Source organism: Arachis hypogaea, chromosome 17 (genome assembly GCF_003086295.3).
Source record: "Arachis hypogaea cultivar Tifrunner chromosome 17, arahy.Tifrunner.gnm2.J5K5, whole genome shotgun sequence".
Classification (NCBI taxonomy): Eukaryota; Viridiplantae; Streptophyta; class Magnoliopsida; order Fabales; family Fabaceae; genus Arachis; species Arachis hypogaea.
Genome location: NC_092052.1, coordinates 131,129,329 through 131,149,203, shown reverse-complemented (window position 1 = coordinate 131,149,203; position 19,875 = coordinate 131,129,329). Strand labels below are relative to the sequence as shown.

The window sequence follows — 19,875 nt, the reverse complement described above, 5'->3', positions numbered from 1 at the left end:
AATCAGACAAGGAGATAGGGGAAAGGGGATTGAGGAGCTTCGAACGATGTTGATGGTTGGTTGGAGACGCAGGAAGATGGCTTCTAATGGTGAAACTGAAACACAACTTCTGGAGTTTAAATTGGGATTAGGGTTATAAACCAATAATAAAGATTAAATTGAGTTAAAATCTTATAATTGTTACATAATATAACTGTTGGTTGTCTACGGTGACTTTCTTTACACACGTTATTACTTTCTTTGGGAATATTCGCCGAAAAATCTATATCTCACGCTCTTGTTAAGTTTGGGGACAATTTGTTACCATTTTAAGTTGATGGACGAATTTAAAATTTGATTATAAATTTAGGAACTATTTTAAGATTTAACTCATGTTAGAATATATTATATAAATTAAACAATATATGTATTCATATATAAATACACACTATAAAAAAATGCTGAAAACGGTTGGATTAATTGTCAAATTTAGCATCAGACATTAGCAGCAGATTTATTGGCGAAATAAATTTGTCAGATAAAAAGATTACTGTCGGATTTATCCATCGATAATACATTATTAGTGTAATGCTGTGTTTTGGTCATTTTCAAAGCGTTACAGTCGGATTTTTCCGTCAATAATTGATGACCGAATTTTTACTAGTAAAGAATTCACAATAAATTCTCGTTGTTAGTATAGTTTCTAAACCAACAAAGAATCCTTTCATACAAAAATTTGATTGTCACTTAAGCAAACCCAATAAAAATAAACCGAAGTATTTAAATCTCGGGTCGTCTCTCAATGAATTGCAGGGAAGTGTTCTTGTTATTGGTTATGAATTTTTTGAGAAATTTTTGAATGAGGAATGGAAAAATAAATGATTATAAATTAAAGCAATGAAAATTAACAAGAGATTTTATGTAATTAAAATAAAAAGCCTTGGTTAGGAGAAGATTAGTCGGAAGTTCTATCCTTGTTGGATTTCCCAAGATTAATAGTAATAAGTTGTTGTTTCTACTTAGTTAACCCTTATCGAATAAAGGAAAGTCAAGTAGTTGAGCCAACTTCTATTCACAAGTCCTAATCCTCTCCCTTGAAAAGGATTAGCGTTAGTGACTAGAGAGCCAGCCAACAACTTCCAATTACAATTTAACTCTTGAGTCTTCCAACTCAAAGGTCTCCTATTAAATATTAATCAACTCTAAAGCCAAGTTTGAAGCCTATTCCATTGACATGGATGCCAATCTCGCATACATGTAAAGGGAGCAGAAGGAAGACATGATAATTGGAATTGAGTCGAGATAATAAAGCAAATAAAGAAATTAATTAGAAAAATACTCTTTGCATTAATAAATTAACAAGAGAAGAAGATAAACTAAAGTAATAGAATAAACAAAAGTATAAAAATACTAAATTAAAGGAACATTGAACCTGGAATTGGGAAGAAATAAACCTAGAAACCTAACAATTTTTGAATGATAGGAAGCGTCCCTTGATTCTGCTCCACTCCCAGCCTCTAATCTGTGTTTTTCAGAGCAACTATGGCAAATTATATGTCATTTCGAAGCCTCGGATGTTAGCTTTCCAACGCAACTAGAACCGCCTCATTTGGACTTCTGTAGCTCAAGTTATGGTCAATTGAGTACGAAGAGGTCAGGCTTGACAGCTTTGCAATTCCTTCAATTTCTTGTATTCCTTCCACTTTTGCATGCTTCCTTTCCATCCTCTAAGCCATTCTTGCCCTGGAAAACCTGAAAACACTTAACACACATATCATGACATCGAATGGTAGTAAGAGAGAATTAAAAATTAGTAATTTAAGGTCAAAGAAGCATGTTTTCAATCATAGCACAAAATTATGAAGGAAAATGTAAAACATGCGAATTCTATGAATAAGTGTGAGAATAATGGATAAAAATCAACTCAATTAAGCACAAGATGTACCACCAAATAGTGGTGCATTAATAACCTTGTCCTAAATTCGAACTGCGAACCTTCTCCCCCCTCATTTTTAACAACTCTCTCTCTAACCTTCTCCTTTCTATCTCTCTCTCTCTTTCCCCTCTTTCTCCCCCCAAAACAACTCCGACAGCCCCTTCGTCAGTGTCGACCACCACCAACTGCGTGAACTCGGCTAGGTGCTCCTGGCGACATGTTGGTCGTTCTGTCGTCGCCGTTGTCATCGCTCCTGCCACTGTTGTCGCCATCGTTGCTCTTTTAATCGCCGACCTGCATCTCTCCTCCCTCCTCCTGGTAGGTTACCTTCATCCCTCTTCATATTCTATTCCCGTTTTTACTTCATTTTAAATAAAAAAAAATCTTAACCCCTTTTTGAACCTTAACCCTATCTTGCTCCTTCTTTAGCGACCGTGGTTCAGACGTTCTTGCCGCCTTGCATTCTCGCTGCTAGTCGTACTTAGTTCCTATCACATTGCCATCCTCTGCTTCCTCTTCTCGTAATTCCTCCATCACTGTGTGGGTGAGTTTACTAACTTCACTTTTCACTTAATTTTTTTCAGTTTTTATTCCATAAATTTTTTATTCTAAATTTTTTCAGTTTTTCAATTTTAAAATTTGATGTAGGTTTAGATAATTTGTTTAATTTGATATAATCAGATATTATTGAATTTCATCTAACTCTCGTTAATTGGATTATCTTAATATCAAAAATGGATGTAGACAATAAAAAGAAAGTTGTGAAATACAATACGAAAGTCAAAGCTTGCAAAGATTTTTTCTTAAAAAACTTAAGGTGAAATGGGTAGAAGTAGTATCTTTTATCTTGTAAGTTATGATTGCTAATTGGTTTATTGGAAATATTTAGGTAGTAGAGAGAAAGACAACTGGTGTTTTTATAATGTTGTAATTTGGTATATGATAGTGTTCATAATTACTTGTTTGTATGTTTATGGTTTGTTGAATATCAATAATTGGATTTATAGTAGAATTGAAACATTTTTCGAGAAGATTGGGTATGGGAGTTGAGTGAAACTGAAACTTTAATAAACTTTAGTCATAAACTTTAATGTTTGAACATATTTGTGAGTTATAGCAAATTATTATAATAACTTGTAAAACTTTTAATTTTGTTAATTTAGAAATCATTGAATTTAAGGATTTAAAATTATATATTGAGTTTTTAAATAAATTTTAAAAAAATAAAATTTAAGTTACCGTTAGATTTACCGGGAGATAAATCTGACAGTAACAAGCTCTAGAATTACAAGTTTATATATGCTGCTAAATTTGTCGATAATTAGTGACGGACGAAAAAATCCGCCAATAAATAATTACTGGTGATGTTTATATCGTCAGATTTATTCTGCCGCTAAATCCGACAGTAATCAGAATCCGTCGATAAATCTGATGGTATCTGACGACTTTTTTTGTAGTGACATGATAATTGATTTGATAATTGATTTATGGTGTACACATAATAATTTTAAAAAAATATATAAAATTTTTTAAATTAATATAAAATTTTATGGTAGATTTTGTAAAAGAATATTTTAATAAAAATTCATTTTTGATATAATTAATCCCATATTTTTATTAAAAAGATTTTTCTCCAAATGAAAAAATCACCAAAAAATGAGCTAGTCCATATTGTTAAGCTGGCTAAGCAGCCAGGCGTTGATAAAAGTAAAACATTTATATTTCTTGCTTGTGTTGCTTCATAAGAGGGCCAAGCCAAGAACTCTCTATGCTATTTATTTATTTATTATTTTTTGAAAAAACACAATAGATTAAAAGCTTAATTATTAATTATTACTGTATCATAGTCTAATTCACAGGCATAGCGATTCCCAACCCCAATTCCCCAACCTTTCTCTTTGGTTTCCCTCTTTTGGGTTTTCTCCTACATTTCTCTCACTCTCTCGCTTGCGTTCTCTTCTGTCCTCTCTTCTCACTCACTCACTCACTCCTGATGTGTATGCATTCACTCCTTTCTCTCTCATCTCTCAGGTACCACACTTTTCCAATCACCAATTCCTATTTATTTATCTATCTTTTTGCTGTTAATTTGATCTATTTTTTTCTGATTCTGCTGCAACCTCTTTCAATCGACGTGCTTTTGGTATCTCTATAGTTCTTTTAGTAAAACGCATGGATTCCTTGCCGTTTATGTGTGTGTGTTTGTCATTGACATGAAGGTTATTTATTTATTTGTTTGTTTTATATGAATTTGTTAATGGCGAAAACAGTTCAGAGTAGAGAAGTGGAGGTGAGATGACAACCCTACGATCGAGCTGGCCGGCGAGGCTGCGGCAACTACTTTCGACGGAAAGCGCCATTGGCCCTTCCATCAAGCTTGACTCTGAACCCGTTAGTGTTTCATTTTATCTCGTAAAACTTGTAGATTTTGTTTCATTTTTAGAATTAGGGTTTAGCATGATCATGCTTTTAACTACTGTAAACTGTAAACACATCAAGTAGCCACCTTTTTTAAAATGCACTTTCAGAGGCTATGCATTCGGTCCTTAGGTGAGTTGTATTTGTGTAGCTATTGCATTGGGTTTTACTGATACAAATGGCACTTGCTACATGCTTAATATAAATTTTTATTTTTATTTTATTTTAATTGTTATTTGTTTAGTTTATTGCAATGGTTTGTTTAATGATTCTTTGAGCTGGTGGTTGTGATAGCGAAAAATAGAATAAGTATTTGGTAGGCAGTTAGACAAAAATTTGGAATCTTTGGATAGCATTATTAGCATGAGCATAGTTAGTGAAATGAAACAGCACGGGAAACTAAGTGAGCACTTAGACAAAAAAAAAATGAAAAGAAAACACTAAGTGGGCACTTGGCACAAAAGTGGGAATGTGCTTTTGGTTTTAAAAAGGAATCTTCTATGAAAAGTTAGTTCTAATGGTATTTTAGGAAACAGGTAAAAGATGCGGGGAACACGGGAAGTGTGTTTCTTTTTTTGTGGTGCATATTTTTCAGGAGGTAAGGGTTTAGCTTCTACGGAAGTTATATTTTCTAAAGGAGATTTTTTCTTAATTGAAGTTTACCGGATTTTCTTGAAGTAGAAATTTAATGTCTGTTGTGTTACTTAATGGTTGTAGTTTGTATTACTCTATTAAGATTTATCTTGTAAATGTGGAGTTCTCCCATTCAGCGAAAGAATTTGTGGGGCCCAAACTGTCATACCTAGAATGGCTATTTGTTAAATATTTTTTATGGGTCTTAGCTGTCCTTCTTATGCTTTTCAGCATTAGCCAGAGGCAGCAGAGCAAACATACTAGTTTTCGGACGCGCGGGGCAGGGCGGTTTTTTTGGGGGGGGGGGGGATTTAACAGCTACATATATATACATCCTTGTAGTCGACTGCATGTAATATCTATTATATATTGGATATATTCAAAACGCCTCCGCAGGGAAGTGGGGGATGTCACAAACATGCCCCCCTTGACTTTACCACTGTTGATGTGCAATGAAAGTTGCAGTCAGATCATACTTATGTACGTAGTGTGGTAATTTTCATAGAATTAATTGTAATTTTATTGGTTTAAGCTTGTTTATAGGAATTTCAATTTCATAGACTTTTTATAGCCATTTGATAGATTTTGATGACTTTGCTTATTCACTAGTGTGATTTTACACATACAGAATTACAATCAAGTCTGCTGCTGACCTACACCCAAAGGGTGAGAAATTGTAGCAGATTATGACTTCCATACACAACTTTTTTGTGTCCTCTTTTTTGGGAAGGGGGTGGGGGGGATGGTTGTTCATCAAATTTGCATGCTCAATAGACCCACACCTTTGGATAAATATAATGTGTGGTGCTGACATTTTTTATGTTTTAAGCAATGATACTTAGCTTATCTTCTTCCATTCCCTTTATATTGCCATCGGCGTAACTTAATCTGAATTTCGTAATTGGTTTCAGCCTCCCAAGATCAAAGCATTCATTGAGAGGGTCATTCAATGTCCATTACAAGATATTGCTATACCACTCTCTGGCTTCTGGTGGGAATACAATAAGGTAATAATAACATGATGATTTTATTGCGTGGGAGATGTTCTTTTCCCCATAGCATACTAATATATTTCTTGAACTTCAGGGTAATTTTCATCACTGGAGGCCATTGTTACTTCATTTTGATACATACTTCAAGACATATTTATCATGTCGAAATGACCTAACATTGTCGGGTAATCTAGAAGATGACACACCATTACCCAAACATGCAATTTTGCAAATATTACGAGTGATGCAAATAATTTTGGAGAACTGTCCAAACAAAAGTTCATTTGATGGCTTAGAGGTAAGCTTTTTTGGGAATTAAATTCAGTTTTAATTCATTTTCTTCCCTCTCATTCCACTCTTGTACTACTTTAGTAATGATTCATTTGTTATCATCTAAAACTTATATTTTCTGATATCTCACCATTTCTTTCCAGCACTTCAAGTTGCTACTAGCATCAACGGATCCTGAAATTCTTATTGCTTCATTAGAAACTCTTTCTGCACTTGTAAAAATAAATCTCTCAAAGCTTCATGGAAGTGCAAAAATGGTTGGTTGTGGTTCAGTGAATAGTTATCTCCTGTCCCTGGCGCAAGGGTGGGGAAGCAAAGAGGAGGGGTTGGGATTATTCTCCTGTATTATGGCAAATGAGAAAGCCCAAGATGAAGCACTGTGTTTGTTCCCTTCTGATGTGCAGAATGGTTGTGACCAATCCAACTACCGCATAGGTTCTACCCTTTACTTTGAATTGCATGGACCAAATGCCCAAAGCAAAGAACACAGTGTAGATGCCATTTCCCCAAGTTTGAGAGTTATAAATATCCCAGATCTGCATTTGCGCAAGGAAGATGACTTGTTGTTGTTGAAGCAGTGTATTGAGCAGCATAACGTTCCTCCTGAACTACGATTTTCATTGCTCACTAGAATAAGATATGCTCGCGCCTTTCAGTCTCCAAGAATAAGCAGGCTGTATAGCAGGATTTGTCTTCTTGCTTTTATTGTGCTTGTCCAGTCCAGTGATGCTCATGATGAGCTTGTGTCCTTTTTTGCTAATGAACCAGAGTATACAAATGAATTGATTAGAGTTGTGCGATCTGAGGAGACCATTTCTGGATCTATTAGAACACTCGTAATGCTTGCACTAGGAGCTCAGTTAGCAGCATATACGTCTTCTCATGATCGTGCACGGATACTCAGTGGATCTAGTATGAATTTTGCTGGAGGGAATCGTTTGATACTCCTGAATGTGCTTCAGAGGGCCATTTTATCATTGAAGAGTTCTAGTGATCCATCCTCCCTTGCCTTTGTTGAGGCACTTCTTCAGTTCTACCTGCTCCATGTTGTGTCAACTTCTTCTTCTGGCAGCAATATTAGAGGCTCTGGCATGGTACCCACATTCCTGCCACTGCTTGAGGATTCTGATCCTTCACATATACATCTTGTCTGTTTTGCAGTGAAAACCCTTCAGAAGCTTATGGATTACAGTAGCTCAGCTGTATCTTTGTTTAAGGAGTTGGGGGGTATTGAGCTTTTGGCTCAAAGATTACAGATAGAGGTTCACAGGGTCATTGGTTTGATTGGAGAAAATAACGTGATGCCCACTGGTGAAAGCTCAAAAAATAGTACCGACCAGTTGTATTTGCAGAAGAGGCTCATAAAAGTCTCCCTTAAGGCACTTGGTTCTGCAACATATTCCCCTGCAAACAATACTAGATCTCCACATTCACATGACAGTTCATTACCTGCTACGTTAGCCTTGATTTTTGCAAATGTGAATAAGTTTGGCGGTGACATTTATTATTCAGCTGTTACTGTAATGAGTGAAATAATCCACAAGGATCCAACATGTTTTTCAGCTCTGCATGAAATGGGTCTTCCTGATGCTTTTTTATCTTCAGTTGCATCTGGAGTACTTCCTTCATCGAAAGCTTTGACATGCATTCCAAATGGTCTTGGAGCCATTTGTCTCAATGCCAAAGGCTTAGAGGTGGTTAGAGAAACTTCATCTCTGCGTTTCCTTGTTGAAGTCTTCACAAGCAAGAAATATGTATTAGCCATGAATGATGCTATTGTTCCTCTGGCAAATTCTGTGGAGGAACTTCTGCGTCATGTATCTTCAATGAGAAGTACTGGTGTTGATGTTATCATTGAAATTATCCATAAGATCACATCCTTCGGAAATGGTAATGAAACAGGATCCTTGGGAAAGGATAATGAGGGCAGTGCAATGGAAACAGATTCTTTAGACAAAGAAAATGAAAGCAGTTGCGGCCTTGTTGACACTGTAGATTCTGCTGCTGAAGTGGTAACTGATGAGCAGTTTGTTCAGCTGTGCATCTTTCACTTGATGGTATTGGTTCATCGGACTATGGAAAATTCTGAAACATGTCGACTATTTGTGGAAAAATCAGGAATTGAAGCCTTATTGACGTTATTATTACGACCAACTATTGCACAATCGTCAGATGGCATGTCTATTGCATTGCATAGCACCATGGTATTTAAGGGGTTTGCTCAACATCACTCTGCACCTCTGGCACGGGCATTCTGTTCATCTCTTAGGGAACACTTGAAGAAAGCACTGGCTGGGTTTGGTGCAGCTTCAGGGGAATCAGGATCTTTGTTGCTGGATCCGAGGATGACAGATGATAGCAGTATCTTTTCATCACTTTTCCTAGTTGAGTTCCTTCTCTTTCTCGCAGCGTCAAAAGACAACCGCTGGATGACTGCCTTGCTTACAGAATTTGGAAATGACAGTAAGGATGTGCTTGAAGACATTGGACGTGTCCATCGTGAAGTTGTGTGGCAAATTGCTTTGCTTGAAAATACAAAGCTTGATATTGAGAGCGATGTTGCTTGTCCTTCTGATGACTCACAACAGGCAGAAGTAGATCCAAATGAAACGGAAGATCAAAGGTTCAGTTCTTTCAGGCAGTTTCTTGATCCATTGCTGAGAAGGAGGACTTCGGGGTGGAGTATTGAATCACAGTTCTTTGACCTTATAAACCTGTATCGCGATTTGGGTCGTGCAACTGGTTCTCAGAACCGACTTGGTTCTGTTGGTCCTTCAACCATGCAGTTAGGTTCCATTGATCAATTGCATAGTTCTGGGTCTGTGGATACTTCTGGGGCCAGTAATAGGAAGGAATATGACAAGCAAAGGACTTATTATGCCTCTTGTTGTGACATGGTCAGCTCACTTTCATTTCACATTACCCATTTGTTCCAAGAGTTGGGAAAAGGAATGCTGTTACCTTCTCGCCGACGTGATGATATTGTCAATGTGAATCCTGCTTCAAAATCAGTTGCTTCTACTTTTGCCTGTGTTGCTCTAGATCACATGAATTTTGGTGCACGTGTAACATATTCAGGGACTGAAGCATCTATATCAACAAAATGTCGTTATTTTGGTAAAGTGATTGATTTTTTGGACAGTATACTGATGGAGAGGCCAGATACTTGCAATCCAATTATGCTGAATTGCTTGTATGGGCATGGAGTAATTCAATCTGTGTTGACCACATTTGAAGCTACTAGTCAGTTGCTCCTCACGGTAAATTGTACCGCTGCATCGCCTATGGAAACTGATGATGTGCATGCAAACCATGATTTCAAGGAAGAAACAGATAAGTCATGGATTTATGGTTCTTTAGCTAGTTATGGTAAATTTATGGACCATCTAGTGACTTCCTCTTTTATATTATCTTCATCCACAAAGCACTTGCTTGCTCAGCCCCTTACAAGTGACAATACTCCTTTCCCGCGGGATGCAGACACATTTGTGAAGGTCCTCCAATCCATGGTGTTAAAGGCTGTGCTTCCAGTTTGGACTCATCCCCACTTTGTTGATTGTACTAATGAATTTATTTCTACAGTTATCTCCATTGTTAGACATGTTTATTCTGGGGTTGAGGTGAAAAATATAAATGGAAGCAGCAGTGCTCGAATTACTGGGCCTCCTCCTAATGAAACAGCTATTTCAACCATTGTAGAGATGGGTTTTTCCAGGTCTAGAGCAGAGGAAGCTTTGAGGCACGTTGGGTCAAATAGTGTGGAGTTGGCAATGGAGTGGTTGTTTACCCATCCAGAAGAGACACAAGAGGATGACGAACTTGCTCGTGCACTTGCCATGTCCCTTGGGAAGGCTGAATCAGACATGAAGGATGCTGTTGTAAATGATGATCTTCAACAGCTTGAGGAAGACATGGTCCAACTTCCTCATGTTGATGAGTTATTATCAACTTGCACAAAACTTCTACAGAAAGAACACCTTGCATTTCCTGTTCGTGACTTACTGGTGATGATATGCTCTCGGGATGATGGTCACTACAGATCTAATGTTATCATATTTATTGTTGACCGGATCAAGGACTGTGGGTTGGTTTCTAGTAATGGAAATAATACTTCGCTTGCTTCTCTGTTTCATGTTCTCGCTCTGATTCTTAATGAGGATTCTGTAGCACGGGAAGCTGCTGCGAAGAATGGTTTAATCAAGATTGCCTCAGATCTTCTCTGCCAGTGGGATTATAGTCTTGATAGTGGGGATAAACATCTAGTTCCAAAGTGGGTCACAGCTGCTTTTCTTGCATTAGACCGGCTGTTGCAAGTGGATCCAAAATTGAATTCTGAAATTGCAGAGCTCTTGAAGAAGGAAGTGGTGAGTATCCAGCAGACATCAATTACCATTGATGAAGATAAACAACACAAATTGCAATCTGCATTGGGACTTTCATCAAAGTATGCAGATATACATGAGCAGAAGAGACTTGTTGAGATTGCCTGTAGCTGTATGAAGTACCATCTTCCCTCAGATACAATGCATGCTGTTCTGTTACTATGCTCCAATCTTACAAGGAATCATTCTGTTGCTCTTACCTTTTTCAATGCTGGTGGTTTACGGCTGCTTCTTTCTTTGCCAACCAGTAGCCTATTCCCTGGATTTGACAATGTTGCTGCTAATATTGTTCGTCATATTATTGAAGATCCCCAGACCCTGCAGCAAGCAATGGAATCTGAGATAAAGCATAGTTTTGCACTTGCATCTAACCGGCATCCCAACGGAAGAGTTAATCCTCGCAATTTCCTGATAAATTTAGCTTCTGTTATTTCTCGTGATCCCATCATATTTCTGCAAGCTGCTCAATCAGTTTGCCAAGTTGAGATGGTAGGTGAAAGGCCCTACATTGTCTTGCTGAAAGATCGGGATAAAGACAAAGCTAAGGAGAAAGAAAAGGAAAAGGACAAATCATTGGAGAAAGCTCAGAATAATGATGGGAATGTTGGTTCCGGAATTACAAATCCATCAGCTTCTACAAATGCTCATGGAAGAAGTATCGATTCAAACTCAAGAAGTATCAAAAGTCATAGAAAACCTATTCAAAGTTTCATTAATGTGATAGAACTTCTTCTTGAATCCATATGTACTTTTGTTGTCCCTGCTTTGAAGGATGACCTCACTGGTGGCACCTCAACATCAAGTGACATGGACACTGATGTATGTACCTCAAAGGGGAAAGGAAAAGCAGTTGCCACTATGTCTGCAGGGAATGAAACGAACAGCCTGGAAGCTTCTGCATCACTTGCAAAGATAGTATTTATTTTGAAGCTTCTGACAGAGATTTTGATGATGTATTCACCTTCTATCCATGTTCTTCTTCGCCGAGATGCTGAACTGAGCAGCACTAGGGGTATTCATCAAAAGAGTCATGTTGGTTTCTGCATGGGAGGAATATTCTACCATATTCTCCATAATTTTCTTCTATGCTCTCGGAATTCCAAGAAGGATAAAAAAGTTGATGGTGATTGGAGGCAGAAGTTAGCAACTAGGGCTAACCAGTTTATGGTGGCTGCTTGTGTTCGATCTTCAGAGGCAAGGAAGCGGATTTTTACAGAGATTAATCATATTATCAATGAATTTGTTGATTCATGTAGCAGTGTTAAGCCACCTGGCAATGAAATTCAGGTGTATGTAGATCTACTTAATGATGTTTTAGCTTCTCGTACACCTGCTGGCTCAAGCATCTCATCAGAGGCTTCTGCCACATTTATGGAGGCTGGTCTGGTTAAATCATTTACTCGTACTCTCCAAGTGTTGAACTTGGACCATGCTGAGTCATCTAAAGTTGCCACTGGTATTGTCAAAGCTCTTGAGTTGGTAACCAAGGAGCATGTCCAGTCAGTTGATTCTAATGCAGGAAAAGGTGATAGTTCAACAAAGCCTGCTGATCTTACTCAAACCGTAAGAACAGATAATAGTGCTGATGCATCTCAGTCCATGGAAACTGCATCTCAGGACAATCATGATACACTTCAAGTCGAGTCTTACAATGCTAATCAGTCTTATGGTGGATCTGACTCTGTTACCGATGATATGGAACATGATCAAGATCTTGATGGGGGCTTTGCTCCTACTAATGAGGATGAGTACATGCGTGAAACTGTTGAGGATGCCAGAGGTCATGAGAATGGAGTTGGAAATGCCGGTTTACAGTTTGAAATTCAACCCCGTGGCCAAGAAAATCTGGAACAAGAGGAGGAGGAAGAGGAGGAGGAGGAAGAGGAGGAGGAAGATGATATGTCTGGAGAAGAGGGTGAAGATGTAGATGATGATGACGAGGATGATGAGGAACATAATAATTTGGAAGAAGACCATCACATGCCTCATCCTGACACAGATCAAGATGATCACGAGATGGATGATGATGATTTTGATGAGGTGATGGAAGAAGAAGAAGACGAGGATGACGAAGATGATGAGGATGGAGTAATATTGCGACTTGAGGAGCGCATTAATGGAATTAATGTTTTCGACCATATTGAGGTATTTGGAAGAGAGAATAGTTTTCCAAATGAAGCTCTTCAGGTGATGCCAGTAGAGGTTTTTGGATCTAGACGTCCAGGGAGGACAACCTCTATCTACAGCCTTTTGGGCAGAACTGGTGATGCTGCTACTCCTTCACGCCACCCACTTTTGGTTGGTCCTTCTTCATCATTCCACCTGCCTACTGGGCAATCAGGTTAGTTCCTTAACGAGTTTCTAAACTTTCTGATGCTATATTCTAATAATGGTTTTTCTTTTGTTTTTCCATCTCTTCAATAATGATAATTTTCTTTGCATATCCCTCTCCTCCCTCCAAAATAATAATAAAATTGTAGATAATAGATTGGAAAGCTCAACAGCTTTAGATAGTATCTTTCGATCACTGAGGACTGGACGACCCGGTCATCGTTCAAACTTGTGGAGCGATAATAACCTGCAAGGTGTGATCAATGCTGGTGTTGTACCACAGGGCCTTGAGGAATTGCTTGTCTCTCAATTGAGGCAACCCGCCTCTGAAAAGTCATCTGATAAAAGCATTGCAGAAACTGGTACTCACAGCAGGGCTGATGTCAGTCACATGCAAGATTCACGAGGTTCAAGGCTAGAATCCCCAGTTGAAAATAATGCAAATCAGGAAAGTGGAATGGTGACTCCTCAATCAGTTGATAACAATAACAACAATGTTGATATCAGATCTGCAGGAAATGGGTCTCTGCAAGCTAATGTATCAAGCACTCATTCACAGGCAGTTGAGATGCAGTTTGAGAATAATGATACATCTGTGCGGGATGTTGAAGCTGTGAGCCAAGAGAGTAGTGGTAGTGGGGCAACTTTTGGTGAAAGTCTTCGGAGCCTTGATGTTGAAATTGGAAGTGCTGATGGTCATGATGATGGTGGAGAAAGGCAAGTTTCTGCAGATAGGCTAGCAGGTGAATTGCATGCTGTGCGCACAAGAAGAGTAAACATGCCATTTGGTCATTCTTCTACAGTTAGTGGGAGAGATTCATCACTCCATAGTGTTACTGAGGTTTCTGAAAATTCAAGCCGAGATGCAGATCAAAATGGTCCTGCAGCAGAGCAGCCAGTGAATAGTGATGCTGGTTCCGGAGCAATTGATCCTGCATTTTTGGAAGCTCTTCCTGAGGAGCTCCGGGCTGAAGTTCTCTCAGCTCAGCAGGGTCAAGTGGCTCAACCATCAAATGTTGAATCTCAAAGCACTGGGGATATTGATCCAGAGTTCCTTGCAGCTCTTCCCCCAGACATTCGAGCTGAAGTTCTGGCTCAACAGCAAGCACAGAGGTTACATCAATCTCAAGAGTTGGAAGGTCAACCTGTCGAAATGGATACAGTCTCAATAATTGCGACATTTCCTTCTGAATTACGGGAAGAGGCAAGTATTTATTTGTTGATTCCAGTTTTGTTATAAGGATGTTGGCTCTGACTTTCCTTTTGGTTTTCTGCAGGTTCTTTTAACATCATCTGATGCTATCCTTGCAAACCTTACACCTGCTCTTGTTGCTGAAGCAAATATGCTGCGGGAGAGGTTTGCACATCGATACAGCAGGCCCCTCTTTGGTATGTATCCAAGAAATCGACGAGGTGAGACCTCAAGACGGGGTGAGGGTGTTGGTTCTGGCATGGATGGAGCAGGGGGAAGCAATACTTTGCGCAGGACTGGTGGAGCTAAGGTCGTTGAAGCTGATGGAGCACCTTTAGTAGACACTGAAGCTTTGCATGCTTTGATTCGGTTATTTCGCATAGTTCAGGTATCATTTAGTGATTGTAGCAAGTCCTTCATAATGAGCACAACCTTGTATAACTTTTTTTTTTGGGCAGCCACTATATAAGGGTCAATTGCAGAAGCTTCTTTTGCATCTTTGTGCTCATAGTGAAACCAGAACTTCTCTGGTAAAAATTCTGATGGACTTGCTAATGCTGGATGTGAGGAAGCCCACCAGTAATGTTAGTGCAGTTGAACCGCCGTACAGACTATATGGTTGTCAGAGCAATGTAATGTACTCGCGCCCTCAATCTTTTGATGGTAAGAAAACATGATATCGCTGTCTATTATTATGTTGTCTTTATTAATAATTTCATGCTTTTGATTCTATGAATGTTTTGTCCTTGTTCAGTTGGTTTTTGTCATATCTGGTAGGAAATTCGTCTTATTGTGCTAGTTTCTTTTCACTTTGAGTCACCATTTGTGTTTTATCAATTATTCGGAAGATGCTTTATTCCCTTAGATAAATTGTTATTCAGGCATATAGTGGCAGAGTGTTACCTTGTGTATCTGTTTGATTATAGGAGTTCCACCATTGCTCTCTCGGCGAATACTTGAAACTCTCACTTATCTTGCTTGCAATCATCCATATGTGGCAAAAATTTTGCTTCAGTATAGGCTGCATCATCCTGCCTTAAGAGGATCAAATAATGCTGCTCATGTTTCACATGGCAAAGCCGTTATAGTTGATGATGAAATAGATGTAGATGACGCTAATGATGGATACATATCCATTGCAATGCTTTTGAGTCTCTTGAAACAACCCCTTTACTTGAGAAGCATAGCCCATCTTGAGCAGGTGATGGTTTGGTCTTACTGGTATCTTCTGCCCATTTAATTGTGTGCTCGCAAAGAATTCTGATTTATTTGCTGTGTATCTGTTTTCAGCTGCTAACTTTGCTGGATGTTATCATCAATAGTGCTGGAAGCAAGTCTAGTTCATCTGACAAATCCCAGATTTCTACTAAACCGGTCCTGGATTCACAAATCTCTGCAACGGATGCAAATACTGTTCTTGATGCATCTTCTGATGTCAATGGTTCCTCCAAATCCACATCTTCTGGTACTAAGGAAGGCCAGTCTCATCAAGTCTTGAGTACCCTGCCACGAGCTGAGCTTCGGCTTCTGTGCTCACTGCTCGCACTAGATGGGTATTGTTATGGTCTTGTGCTTTCTAGATTCTGTCTACATTTTTTTGGTCAATGTTCCTTATTTTCACTTGGATCTTGGTATGGGTACTTTTTGTTATTACACAATAATCTGTCGACCAAATGGGGTGTGTGTGTGACTCTCTGTGTGTGTGTGTGTGTTGTCAATGTTCCTTGTTCTTCGCTTGGATCTTGGTATTGGTACTTTTTGTTATTACACAATAATCTATAGACCAAATGGTCCAGCTATCATTGCGGTAAAAATATGTTCTGTAATTTATAAATGATTGAGTCAATCTTCTGTTTCTTGAAATTCTTCCAGTTTGTCGGATAATGCATATCGTCTTGTTGGGGATGTAATGAAGAAATTGGTGGCCATTGCTCCGACTCAATGTCAGCTTTTTGTCACGGAGCTGGCAGAAGCAGTTCAGAACTTAACTTCATCTGCAAGGGATGAGTTACGAGTCTTCAGTGAAACAATGAAGGCTCTTCTTAGTACAACATCAACTGATGGAGCCACAATTTTGAGAGTCTTACAAGCCTTGAGTTCTCTTGTCACCTCATTGTCCGAGAAAGAGAATGATGGAATAACTCCTGCTCTTTCTGAAGTTTGGGAGATCAACAAGGCATTAGAGCCCTTATGGCAAGAGCTGAGCTGTTGCATAAGCAAGATAGAATCTTATTCCGAGTCTGCATCCCAGGTTTTCACTCCTTCTAGGACCTCTGTGAATAAATTGCCTGGTGCCATGCCTTCACTTCCAGCTGGTTCTCAAAATATCTTACCATACATAGAATCATTCTTTGTGGTTTGTGAGAAGCTGCATCCTGCACAGTCAGGTGCTATCAATGACTCAGGTGTTCCTGTTATTTCTGATGTTGAAGATGCAAGTTCTTCTGCTAGTCAGCAGAAAACATCTGGACCTGCTGTGAAAATAGATGAAAAACATGCTTCTTTTGTCAAATTTTCAGAGAAGCACAGAAAGCTACTAAATGCTTTTATTAGGCAGAATCCTGGCTTACTCGAGAAATCATTCTCCCTCATGTTGAAGGTTCCAAGATTTATTGATTTTGATAACAAGCGTTCTCACTTCCGATCAAAAATTAAGCATCAGCATGAGCCTCACCATAGCCCTTTAAGAATCTCAGTAAGAAGGGCATATGTTCTAGAAGATTCTTATAACCAGCTTCGCATGAGATCAACTCATGATTTGAAGGGAAGGTTGACTGTTCACTTTCAAGGGGAGGAAGGTATTGATGCGGGCGGGCTTACAAGGGAATGGTATCAGTTGTTGTCCAGAGTTATTTTTGACAAAGGAGCCCTGCTTTTCACTACAGTGGGAAATGAATTAACGTTTCAGCCAAACCCGAACTCTGTTTACCAAACAGAACATCTATCTTATTTCAAATTTGTGGGCAGAGTGGTAAGTTCTTTTGCAAATGTTCTTGAATGTTACCTGCTTCTCATAGATATGCTTCTTTCTTATGCCTATTCTGTGTTATCCAGGTTGGAAAAGCATTATTTGATGGTCAGTTATTGGATGTGCATTTTACTCGGTCATTTTACAAACACATCCTAGGTGTCAAAGTTACATATCATGACATTGAAGCCATTGATCCAGACTATTTCAAAAACTTGAAATGGATGCTAGAGGCAAGTGCTTATTTTTTGGTTATTCTGTTCACCCCATCACTCAATTCTTACTGCATGTTGTTAAGTTGTCTCTATCTTTTTCTATGGTTGCAGAATGATATCAGTGACGTTCTAGATCTTACCTTTAGCATCGACGCAGATGAAGAAAAGTTGATATTATATGAAAGAACTGAAGTACTGAGCTTTCTGAAAATTCTTTGAGACACTAGTAATGTATCGAATCGTGGATTATTAATTGTCTAATTTTGATGAACTTGTCTAGGTGACTGATTATGAGTTGATACCCGGTGGACGGAATATAAAAGTTACAGAGGAAAATAAGCATCAATATGTTGATTTGGTTGCTGAGCATCGGTTGACCACTGCTATTCGGCCTCAGATAAATGCTTTCTTGGAAGGGTTTAATGAATTGATTCCCAGGGAGTTGATATCAATATTCCGTGATAAAGAGCTAGAATTATTGATCAGTGGACTTCCTGATATTGATTGTGAGTCTTACCACCTTTCTTGCTGTCATTATCTTCTTTTTTATTTATTTATTTATTATTTTGCAACCAAGATCACAACACTGTCTACCTTGACAAGTCTTTAAATTCTGGAATGGGAAGATTTACAATCAGTTTGACATTTTATTTCAGTGGATGACTTGAGAGCAAATACAGAATATTCTGGATATAGTGCTGGATCACCAGTTATCCAATGGTTTTGGGAAGTTGTTCAAGGTTTCAGCAAAGAAGACAAGGCTAGACTTTTGCAGTTTGTAACTGGCACATCCAAGGTATATTTATTTCAGGTTTCAGCCCTTTAAACATTTTCCATTCATCAGGAATAGCACATTATAGTTAGGGTGTGTTTCTTTGATACTCATAACAAACGGGATCGAGATATGACCTGTTGACAGTTTTGTTTCTGACAATATGCAAGAGTCCCTGTTTTCTCATAGAAGATAATATTATCATTCCTGTGAAAATTGAATCATAGATCTTGTAATTTTATTTTGTAAAGTGGGAACTGTTAGATGATGAATAATATAATAAGGCGGGTTCTGAATTTTGCTACCAACATTTCAGGTGCCCTTGGAGGGTTTTAGCGCCCTTCAAGGAATTTCTGGCTCCCAGAAGTTTCAGATACACAAGGCATATGGCAGTCCAGATCACTTGCCTTCTGCACATACTTGGTACTTCGTTTAAGAAAATATATATTCTTTTAAAAAAAATTATCTGTTTTTGTTTTGTTGGTTAATGGGTATATTTTCATGATTTGATGGATCACATAATGGGACTTGAACGAATTGACACTGGTTCTTCTTTATGCAGTTTCAATCAACTAGATTTGCCAGAGTATCCATCTAAACAACATTTAGTGGAGAGGTTACTGCTTGCTATTCATGAAGCAAATGAAGGATTTGGGTTTGGTTAAAACCTTTTTTCGGTAAGAAAAAGGGTTTTGGTGTTTGGAGGGGATAGGCACAAAATACTTCTTTTACATTTTAGGTTAGAAGCTATTTTTAAAGTGGTACAGGTTACAATATTTCAAGTTTTATATCAATGTTAATATGCTGTACAGTCCTATATTTTGCAATGGGAAATGCCTATGGCAATTTTTCAATTAAAGTTTTGACCCCTTATGACATCTTATTGCATTTCTCAATTAAAGTTTTGACCCCTTATGACATCTTATTTTACCAAAATCATTTGATCTGGTAATGAACGCCACGCACCAATCGAAGAGAGTCTTAAAACTTTTAATGTGTTGAACGTATTGGACTTTTTCTCGGAAGGAGGGAAATGACATAAGAGGGGATTCCCACTACACACAATCCTTTGCTTCAAAATTGAAGTAGGAGATTCATCTTAATAATAGTAATAATAAAAAGAATAAAACGAAGTACTTAAATGTTGTCTCTCAAATTTGAGTCTAATTTCCATGCACGTAAGGCAATCAACTATTCCTATTTCCTTCATTTGAATGACATGTTAAGGAGCATGTGAAATGCATATTTAATTATTTACAAATAATATAACAAGAAAAGACTCAATATCTGCGGGCAATTATTTAGTAATGTCAAAATTAAATTCATGTTTGACTGTATTACTTTTGGGATAATTAAGTTACGGGACAAAAATTACAAATTATTACTTTTGTCAAACTAAGAATAATTTAATAATTTGAGGTTTTTATTTTTTAAAAGTAGAAATATAATCTGAATTTTATTTTATTTTTTTTAAAATGAAATGATCTAAAGAAATATTAACGATGTGCTTGGTTTGAGCATTTTTAGTTTTCATTTCCACTCAAAATGAAAAATAGAGATGAAAACATGTTAATTTTAAAAATTGTTTCTATGGAAATGTTTATAAAATAAGGTGAAAACAAGGAAGCTGGTTTCGCAATTTTCATTTGAAAACTTAGAAAATGCGGGGCCACAAATATTTAGATTCTCATCACAAAAAAAAAACGTATTTTCTCTAAACTTATCTCTCTTTATTTTTTTCTTGAGGAGTGTTAAGGGCCAGCAAC

General features: G+C 37.9%; 1 protein-coding gene across 3 annotated transcripts; it reads left to right on the top strand.

Moving 5' to 3' along the window:
• The first annotated feature begins 3,646 nt into the window (after positions 1 to 3,646).
• On the top strand, positions 3,647 to 18,968 carry LOC112765032 (E3 ubiquitin-protein ligase UPL2). Of its 3 annotated transcripts, none has more exons than XM_072223657.1 (18): positions 3,668 to 3,946; positions 4,186 to 4,306; positions 5,595 to 5,632; positions 5,878 to 5,973; positions 6,053 to 6,256; positions 6,393 to 12,972; positions 13,112 to 14,166; positions 14,240 to 14,542; positions 14,613 to 14,817; positions 15,081 to 15,355; positions 15,445 to 15,707; positions 16,027 to 17,125; positions 17,209 to 17,355; positions 17,449 to 17,529; positions 17,618 to 17,843; positions 17,994 to 18,133; positions 18,426 to 18,532; positions 18,672 to 18,968. In XM_072223657.1, the coding sequence occupies exons 5-18, from the start codon at positions 6,203 to 6,205 to the stop codon at positions 18,772 to 18,774; spliced, it is 10,638 nt and encodes a 3,545-aa protein (XP_072079758.1). In that variant the 5' UTR covers positions 3,668 to 3,946; positions 4,186 to 4,306; positions 5,595 to 5,632; positions 5,878 to 5,973; positions 6,053 to 6,202; the 3' UTR covers positions 18,775 to 18,968. The 3 variants fall into 3 exon arrangements, with proteins under 3 accessions (XP_025666673.1, XP_072079758.1, XP_072079759.1); XM_072223658.1 differs by lacking the exon at positions 5,595 to 5,632 and adding an exon at positions 5,198 to 5,446 and having other exon boundaries at positions 3,756 to 3,946; XM_025810888.3 differs by lacking the exon at positions 5,595 to 5,632 and having other exon boundaries at positions 3,647 to 3,946.
• The last annotated feature ends 907 nt before the right edge of the window (positions 18,969 to 19,875 follow it).

What these genes read in the sequence shown, in the direction of transcription:
- LOC112765032 (XM_025810888.3), top strand. Translation starts at nt 4,211, where the DNA reads ATGACAACCCTACGATCGAGCTGGCCGGCGAGGCTGCGGCAACTACTT. An exon ending in CTTCTGAATTACGGGAAGAG is followed by an intron (nt 14,167 to 14,239) that starts GCAAGTATTTAT and finishes GGTTTTCTGCAG; the next exon opens with GTTCTTTTAACATCATCTGA. An exon ending in GCATAGCCCATCTTGAGCAG is followed by an intron (nt 15,356 to 15,444) that starts GTGATGGTTTGG and finishes ATCTGTTTTCAG; the next exon opens with CTGCTAACTTTGCTGGATGT.